At 36.9% G+C, this 9,485-nt stretch overlaps 1 protein-coding gene across 1 annotated transcript; it reads left to right on the forward strand.

Moving 5' to 3' along the window:
• The first annotated feature begins 5,313 nt into the window (after nucleotides 1–5,313).
• Nucleotides 5,314–9,274, forward strand: LOC140842654 (uncharacterized). The gene is made up of 5 exons (XM_073210705.1): nucleotides 5,314–5,467; nucleotides 5,742–6,095; nucleotides 6,968–7,123; nucleotides 7,211–7,900; nucleotides 8,051–9,274. Exons 2-5 carry the CDS (start codon nucleotides 5,742–5,744, stop codon nucleotides 9,017–9,019), a joined length of 2,169 nt encoding a protein of 722 aa, XP_073066806.1. The 5' UTR covers nucleotides 5,314–5,467; the 3' UTR covers nucleotides 9,020–9,274.
• The last annotated feature ends 211 nt before the right edge of the window (nucleotides 9,275–9,485 follow it).

A 9,485-nucleotide genomic window follows, 5' to 3' on the forward strand; every position in this document is an offset into this window, starting at 1 on the left:
AAAATGAATACACACACAAAAATCCCAATAATGAATTATTGACGATTAAATTAGGCCGTTGGTTTGCATTGTGACATAGGTAATAGCCGATCATATTTTAGTAGCATCGTTTTTTGGTGTTTTCTCATAAATCCAAATTTCAAATATTATTTTTAAAAGATAGATACACTTCAGAAGACCAAGATTATAACTATTCACAAGAAACTTAGATTTTTCTTTTTCTTTTTTTTATAATCTCAAAGTTATCATTATGACTTCATCAAAAAACTTTAGTTTATGATTATATTTGTGTTAATAAGTTTTGTATGTAATTAAACTTTATATATATATATATATTGATGCCACCCGGGTCGAACAGTGGAGTCGGGTCGGGAACTCTACCAGGTAAGCTATCAAGAATACGGGAAGAAATATGAGCTAAGACGGCGAACTGGAAGGAAGATTCTTCGTTGGCCTTTGAAAGATCTGCCAATAAGAAAAACAACCACGTGAATGGGCGCCGGAGGGGGTCCCCGGCGTGGCCACTCCGATGCTTAAGTCAGCAGGGTACTCAAGCAATAAAACCAATGTAGCCAAGTGATGGCTGTGATATTGGTGTGCAATAAATGAGTGTGTTAAATGTTCATTAATATCTGAATGAAGGAATAAATGCAAAACCTGGTATTTATAGTGGAGGAAATAATGATGACCTCGTTTTTGGGACGTGCGCATTAAATATACTAGGGCGGCTGATTATACCCTATTGTTCTGACATGTCAAATCATATATTAGTCATATCCCATCTGTCCAGTCACTCATTAATGTTAACAGGTCGGCCGCGTGTATTTTATTAAGTCAACATCATTAAATGCCTCCCTCGCTTCGAGATGTCAGAAGAGAAGTTATACCAGAACTCTGGTGCTATGTCCTGAATCAACCACTCGGGAGATGGGCTGTCCTGACCCGGGCATCGCTCATGGGCCTGACCCATGACCCGAGCATTCCCGGGATCAACTGCCCGGGACATATGAATGCTCGGGTCATGGGTCAGGCCCATGAGCGATGCCCGGGTCAGGACAGCCCATCTCCCGAGTGGTTGATTCAGGACATAGCACCAGAGTTCTGGTATAACTTCTCTTCTGACATCTCGAAGCGAGAGAGGCATTTAATGATGTTGACTTAATAAAATACACGCGGCCGACCTGTTAACATTAATGAGTGACTGGACAGATGGGATATGACTAATATATGATTTGACATGTCATAACAATAGGGTATAATCAGCCACCCTAGTATATTTAATGCGCACGTCCCAAAAAACGAGGTCATCATTATTTCCTCCACTATAAATACCAGGTTTTGCATTTATTCCTTCATTCAGATATTAATGAACATTTAACACACTCATTTATTGCACACCAATATCACAGCCATCACTTGGCTACATTGGTTTTATTGCTTGAGTACCCTGCTGACTTAAGCATCGGAGTGGCCATGCCGGGGACCCCCTCCGACGCCCATTCACGTGGTTGTTTTTCTTATTGGCAGATCTTTCAAAGGCCAACGAAGAATCTTCTTTCCAGTCCGCCGTCTTAGCTCATATTTCTTCTCGTATTCTTGATAGCTTACCTGGTAGAGTTCCCTACCCGACTCCACTGTTCGACCCGGGTGGCATCATATATATATATATATATATATATATATATATATATATATATATATATATATATATAAATTTATTCTGGAGAATTCAAAAACATATTACATAATGAGTTCGATTACCAAAGTTTTAAGTTTGAGATCACCGCAAAAATATTTCTAATTTATAGTGATGTTGGAATTCACGTTTTTATTCTCATTATTAATTAATTATATATAATAGATTAATCACTTTATGTAATCAGATTGGTTCTCTTATCCTTGTGAATACTGTCGAGGACCAGTGGTCCTGCAACAAAACCCTATACACATTATATATCAAATTGCCTATAAATAACTATCAAATACATAATGAATATGATAGATGCAACAAAATTTATGTGATTTGGGTTCGGTCTGATGAGTTAAAATATGATAATTTTTGTCGCAAATGTCTTGGCCGAGCTTCCCTTCATTCAATATTATTCGAGTAGAACGTTTATCTGATTGGTAATCTCCTGAGCTGGATTTATGTATAGACAAACAAACGTCAAGGACGTTGGAGAGGATTTGGGCATAGTCCCTCTGATATTTAAGTCAGTTCAGAAAGCAAACTTAAGTGCGAGTATATAAAGTTGTGCAAGCAAGTAATGAATGAAGTAAAACCACATATAATACTTGATATTTATACGGAGGCTAGGTATCTTGTGTCACGCTCCGAGACCGAGGGTAGTCGACACTGACGTTGTTCAACAATCACTAATCACCAAACAACAAGCCTCATAGTACAGTATAAACCAAAATCAGTTTATATTATAAATACCATCAAATATAATCGTTTTTACAACGTAACCTCTAAAATGATAAAATTCTGCAAAAGCGCGGTATTGCCCAAAATTCGACGACTGTTTTCACTGTACCAAGAGGAGTATTTCCAGCGTGGTTATGTCATCATTCACATGTATCATACAAAACTTTCTAAGAAATCACCTATCTCAGAAAACTGCCTCAAGTCGAGTACGCTTCACTTTGGAGTTCTTATGTGATGAGTTCCCTAAAAAAAGATGCAACTTCTTGATATGAGTAGTATATATCAATTCTTTTCAATCCATCCTCTCAACTGCACAGTCGAATACATGAATAGTTTTGAAATGTCTTTCATTCCGGTATGAGATCGGTTCATTCATGTTCTTTTCACATAGAAGCCTGTCACCGCTCATTGTCCGTGCAACCTCATGGCAACAGCGATAACCCCCGCCCTCTTTGGCCCCGGGCATCACACCATGTATGGAAAGAACTTTTGTTAGGAAATAACTTCAATATGATAAGAACTCTAGTTTTGACAAGATTGTGTCGATCTTAACTTATCTTATAAATTCAAATAACTTATCCATATTCTCTCGTGATTCTTTTCTTATCATGAAATATTTGTTCAAAAATTTATACAAATAGGACTTTATTCGCATTCGTTCAAATATATACTCGGGTAGGAGAGCTCTTAATCCGGATGCTCAATAACCATGTGCTCCGATGTTTAGACTTTACTTGACAGAATTTTTCTCAAACAGATAGAGAAATGAGCCGAGACTTGTATAGGTTTTTGAGCCTTGTACATTGATCCGAATTCTATTTAATATGCACCCCCACCCATCACCTTGACTAAGGGTTACAATACTGATTGGGTCGGCTTAACTCGGATTCGAATCAAGTCGTAACTATGGAGTATCAAAATCATTTGCAAATGAGCTCGACCATTTCAACCAAAAAAATATTTAAAAAGTGAATCGCTTGTGTTGACAAATAGAATTACCGACTGTGCATAGAATTATTATTTTTTTCATTTCTAAGATTATTCTCTATCTTTTCCTTTCTAATTGGTCTTATTCGATATATATATATAAGGTCATAAGACGCCAAACAGACAGAACACGATGCCATCACACACATTTCACAAAACGACACGCGCACGGCTACTTTCCAGTTTAATCTTTCCCATTTAACTATTTTATTCCATTTTATTTTCACGAAATTATGAGCATTGTCCGAGTGATGATGCCAGCCTTGCATCATAAATCTTGAAATTCAAATTTGAGGATCTACTTCACGTGCACAGAATTTGGAAGCACACAAAACAAGGTAATTAAAAGGGGACATTCTTTGTGTGAGTTTATCACACATATCGATCGAAAAAAATTATAGACCTCACAATTTTTGTTTTCAAATCATCTTATACATAACAAAAATCGAGAGATTTACTCTAGGATAGACTCAACCGAGTATATTTGCATGTGTGATTTGCTTAAGCTGTTGGGTAAGGGATAAAAAAATGTATACATACATACGTTTTGCACAACCAACGAGAAGCACGCACACGTTTGAGTAAATATGACACAGCTTCGCTTTAATTTAGAGCCTTCAAAAGTGGGAAAGTTTTTGTGGTCTGATTGTTCCCAAGTTGTCACGTTGCTGACAGATTTTTTTGGTGAGGTTTTTAATGGAGGAGGGTCCCCTTGTTTCACTTGATTTTAGGCAGTGTAGCAACACACTGATCCATATTGTCTTCACCTCGTTATATTATATTATATTATATTCAGTCCAGAAGGTAATAATATTAATATTTTCTAAATAAAATAATAAAAAAACACCGCCATTGAAGATCTCAACCCGTGTATACTTTATACCCAAAAAAATAAGAAGTCAAAACCTCCTCAAACCGATGTAGTAGTATGCATAAAGATGATTATTGCTGAGGTTGTATTTTCAGAAATTTTGAAAATGGCTTCCTATATTCGGTAAAAGTCCAGGTTTGTAAAGATTTTATTTTTGTTTATTCGATTGTTATTAATTTTATAAATATTTAATTTCTCATACAATGATGATATCCTCGTACATATTATCTCAAAAACTTTCAAATGCATTACGAATTTTTTTGCTTGAGATTTTAGTTAACGGAGCTGAAAGCAACCAAACACAACCTATATTTGAAAGAGACATGCACGGTCACATTTGGTTTCATTCAAACAGTACATCAGAGTAATAATTCATCTTTAAACATATATAAAGAAAGATACATGGGATTGACTGCAAAATAACATGAGATGATAATCTTATGATAAACATATTAATGTGTTGAGATATGAAGCACTGAATTCATTTTACCTAACTAAAACTAGTCAAATATTCATTATACCGTAAATTTAATTAAAATTTCTTTTTATATAATTTTTACGTTCGCGGTAAATATTTTTCATAAATAAACGTTCTTTGTATATTATTTGAAATAATATTAACTTGTAGAGAAGGTTTATTGTGAAACGGTCTCACGAATCTTTATCTATGAGACGAGTCAACCTTACCGATATTTTCACAATAAAAAATAATACTCTTAGCATAAAAAATAATATTTTTTCATGGATCGATGACCCTTCGTGGATGACCCAAATAAGATATTTGACCCACAAAATTGATCCGTGAAACCGTCTCATATGAGTTTTTGTGTAACTCCTAAGTACTACATAAAAAATTTAGTATGCAATCTTCGCTTTTTTTTTCTTCTCTTTAATTATTATTATTAAGTCAAAATAGCCAAGTAAATGAGAAAAATTGTCACAAGACTTAATCAATAAATAATAATGAAATAATATTAATCCCGGTAAGTAATCCGAATCTTGAATGCGATCTTCAATGATCCAAAAACTACGCAACCAAGTCAACTTAGCTGCTTCCTCGCATCTCCACTATGTTTCTCTCTATACATATGGATGCACTTGTTCCTCTCTCTCTATATATATGTATATATATTTCCATGTATGTATAGGCACGCTGCAATTATTATACCGTGAAAAGCCAGGTAAATAACGGCATATTCCTCTCCACCTTTTCGTTATTTCCGGAGAGAAATCCTCCAAACAATTCATTTTGGAGTCCTAAAAAAACTATTCTTTCCCATCAGCATTCTGCTTGGGAAAGAAAACAATTCGGTATTCACAGATCATCCATTGTTTTTCCCTTACCTGGAATTTATAAAGGATTTTTTTTCCCAAATCCACCTAGAAAGAAGAATCTTGCTTCCAAAGTTTCAGTCTTTCTTGACTTCTTTTTCTGTTTCTTGAAATTTGACCCAGATGGTGGTGAAGATGATGAGGTGGAGGCCTTGGCCGCTGCTGATTTCGAGAAAATATGAGGTTAAGCTCGCGGAGCTGAGGTTTGAGGGTGGTGATTGGATGCAGGAGAGTCCAGAGAAGGAGAATGGCAGTCTTGCAGTGGAGATCAGATGGAAGGGTCCCAAGTTTTCTTTGGGCTCATTCAGGAGAAGTGTGAAAAGAAACTGTACTCGTGAGGAGAATGTGAGAAGGTTTGATGAGCTAAACGGTGCCGTTTTTGTGGAGTGGGGAGAGGAGTTTCAGACCATTTGCAGCCTTTCTGGGTACAAAGACAATGTTTTTCATCCTTGGGAGATCAACTTCACTGTTTTGCATGTGGGTTATTTTCTCTTGCCTTTCAGTATATTTTCTTGGATTCCTTTTAATTATAATTTTTTCCCCTGTAATTTTACTTGTGCAATCCCTCAAGTTCAGTTTGGGGTTTTGATCTTTTTTTCCTCTGCATCTGCATTTGATACTTTGATTTGAAAATTGGTGTCTTCTTGGAAACACTCGGACGTCAGGAAAAAAATAGCTTGCTATGGAATTAATCAGTTGGTTTAAGATGTATCTGTAAATGCTTATCTTGGTTTGTGGATAAAATCTTGACTGGTTTTGCGTGTAGTACTGGTGCAATGTATGTATTGCATGTGCTCTCATTCCTTTTTTGTTTTGTTTGAACATCACGTGCTCTCATTCTTGTGACTCTGGTTTTGGTTATTTGTTATTTCTCTCCAATTATTATAGGAGGATACATAATAGGGTCCGTGTTCTTTTCGGATTGTATTTATTTCTTTATTATTGTCAATTGCTAGTCTACTTGTATTTCTCTTGTTCTTCTTGTGACCCAGATTCTTTATGGATCTTTCTATCTGAAATTAGTTGATTTGTTTGTCAAATATTATTTTATTTGAAAGATGAACTATGACGATGATCACTAAAATGGTGGTTATTTATATATCTCGAGAGAGATTGTATATTCTGCAATGTGAGAATGCTTTTTGTTGATCCTCATCTCTGATACCAAAATCTGGTAAAGTATGAGCTAATGGCCTGAGATGCCAATGGTTATGGAACCTAGGGATTGTGTCGTTCTCTCTTAAGTGAGACGTGCACCTGTCTGCATCGGACTACCGAGTGAATGATAGCTAACTTAAAAAATTAAATTTTGGGGATATGTGAACTTAACCTGTTTGGATTTTTATCAGGGGATGTATCAAGGGGTGAAGAACAAATATTCTGTCGTTGGATCAGCAGTCCTGAATCTTGCTGATTATATGTCTAGGGCGACCGAGCCAGCCATTGACATCAAAATTCCCTTGACATTATCTGGTGGCGGGATGGAGCATTGTCCCTTCCTTCATGTGAGTTAACTGGCTTTTTACACTAATTCATGATCTGAAATAAGTCCTTGTAAGTAACTAATCTAGTAAACTTTGCTTATATTTCAGATGTCTCTTGGCTTATTGGAACTTAGAGCCACACTAGAACCAACAGAGCTGTTGCAAAGTCCAATAATACCTGTTCCATCTCCTGCAGCATCTGTAGAAACTTCTTCTACTGAGAAAGACGAGGTTTCTGCATTGAAAGCTGGTTTTAGGAAGGTAAAATTATTTACCGAGTATGTTTCTACCCGTAAAGCTAAAAAGGCATGCCGTGAGGAGGAGGGTAGCGACGGCCGGTGCTCAGTCAAGAGTGAGGGTGATTATGCTTACCCTGCTGACTCCGATTCTCTTGAAGATTCTGAGGATGGGGAAACTGAGGAAAATAAGGAAGAATCCACGGTTCGAAAGTCATTTAGCTATGGGACACTGGCGCATGCTAATTACGTTGGTGTATCGTATTATTCCAGTGCTAGAATCAGTAAGGAAGCTGAGGATTTGATTTACTACAGCAACCGACGTAGGTCGGATGTTGGTTGCTCTCGCGTAGAGGATTCGAGTTTTTGCGTGCCAGATAAATTATCGATAGAGCATTCCAAACGTAGCATTTTGCCTTGGAGGAAGAGGAAGCTGAGTTTTAGGTCTCCTCCTAAGACTAAAGGGGAGCCATTACTTAAAAAGGCTTATGGAGAAGATGGTGGAGATGATATAGACTTCGACCGTAGGCAGCTCAGCTCGGATGAATCTCTCTCTTTTGGGGTAAGAAATCTTGTGTTAAAGACAGACTTCAAGTTAGTTTTTGCTTCAGAAGTACGTCTCTGGGCTCAAATGTGAAATTTATTGTTCTTGTCTGAGATGTAAATATTTCTTTGTCAAGGCAAATAATATAGCTATGCACTTTCTTTGCAGTTGCACAGAACTGATGAAGACTCCAACACAAATCGATCATCAGTATCTGAGTTTGGTGATGATAGTTTTACCATTGGCACATGGGAGCAGAAAGAAATAACAAGCAGGGATGGGCATATGAAGATTCAAACACAAGTCTTTTTTTCTTCCATCGATCAGAGAAGCGAACGTGCTGCTGGAGAAAGTGCCTGTACAGCTCTTGTTGCTGTTATTGCCGATTGGCTACAGAACAACCATAATATCATGCCCATTAAATCGCAGTTTGATACTTTGATCAGAGATGGTTCCTTGGAATGGAGAAATCTTTGTGTCAATGATACATACAGGGAACTGTTTCCTGATAAGCATTTTGATCTGGATACTGTCATCGAAGCCAAAATCCGCGATCTTTGTGTAGTTCCTGCGAAATCATTTATCGGGTTTTTCCTTCCTGATGTGGTGGAGGGTGGAAACTTCGATTTTCTGCACGGAGCAATGTCGTTCGACAGTATATGGGATGAGATTAACCATTCCTCTAGTGATGCCGAGGCAAGAATTTTCATAGTTAGTTGGAACGATCATTTTTTCGTTCTGAAGGTTGAAAGAGATGCTTACTATATTATCGACACATTAGGGGAGCGACTGTACGAGGGATGCAACCAGGCTTATATACTAAAATTTGACAAGAACACAACCATCTATAAACAGCCGAATGCTGGTCAATCATCAGAAGATAAACCTATGAACTCAACCGAAGCTTCCCAAGAAGGGAAACATTCTACTGAATCCGAGGAACAAATGACGAACGAAGAAGAAAACGAGGTTGTTTGTCGAGGTAAAGAGGCCTGCAAAGAGTACATAAAAAGTTTCTTGGCTGCTATTCCGATTAGAGAACTTGAAGCTGATATCAAGAAAGGTTTGATGAAATCAACGCCTCTCCATCAGCGTCTGCAGATAGAGTTCCACTTCACTCGACTACAACACGATTAGCACGCAGTAGAAGTTACTGTATTCTAGCCACGACAAGTTAGCAGCAGCACACTCAAGTAAATGTATATATCCGAGTGTAGTGTGATTATCTCTTACTTTATTTTGTTTTAGGTGTTTGTGGGGTTGATGTGCTGCTATAGATTGTCTATCTCACCCTCACGAGTACACACATATCCTCTAGGTATTAATGAACACTATAAGATTACGCTTTGATTGATTCATCTGAATTGATAATTCGTGATTCAAATTCTTGAACTTATTTTATTTTAGATCCAAACAATTTTGACAATGATTGTGGTGGATTTGATACTCACAATTTGAATTCAATATTCAAACACAAAAACTCCTGTAAAACTGTCTTATGAGACAAATATTTTATTTGAGTTACTCATGAAAAATTTACAACATAACTTCTCTTTTCAAATTGTTCTTTAAATCTAATATTTTCCATAAATTAAATCATTCC

The sequence above is a fragment of the Primulina eburnea genome, chromosome 10, assembly GCF_022965805.1.
Source record: "Primulina eburnea isolate SZY01 chromosome 10, ASM2296580v1, whole genome shotgun sequence".
Lineage (NCBI taxonomy): Eukaryota > Viridiplantae > Streptophyta > Magnoliopsida > Lamiales > Gesneriaceae > Primulina > Primulina eburnea.

Excerpts from the sequence above, each read along its gene's own strand:
- LOC140842654 (XM_073210705.1), top strand. The coding sequence starts at position 5,742 with ATGGTGGTGAAGATGATGAGGTGGAGGCCTTGGCCGCTGCTGATTTCG. Across the intron at positions 6,096-6,967 it reads TCAACTTCACTGTTTTGCAT|GGGATGTATCAAGGGGTGAA; the intron begins GTGGGTTATTTT and ends GATTTTTATCAG. Across the intron at positions 7,124-7,210 it reads AGCATTGTCCCTTCCTTCAT|ATGTCTCTTGGCTTATTGGA; the intron begins GTGAGTTAACTG and ends CTTATATTTCAG.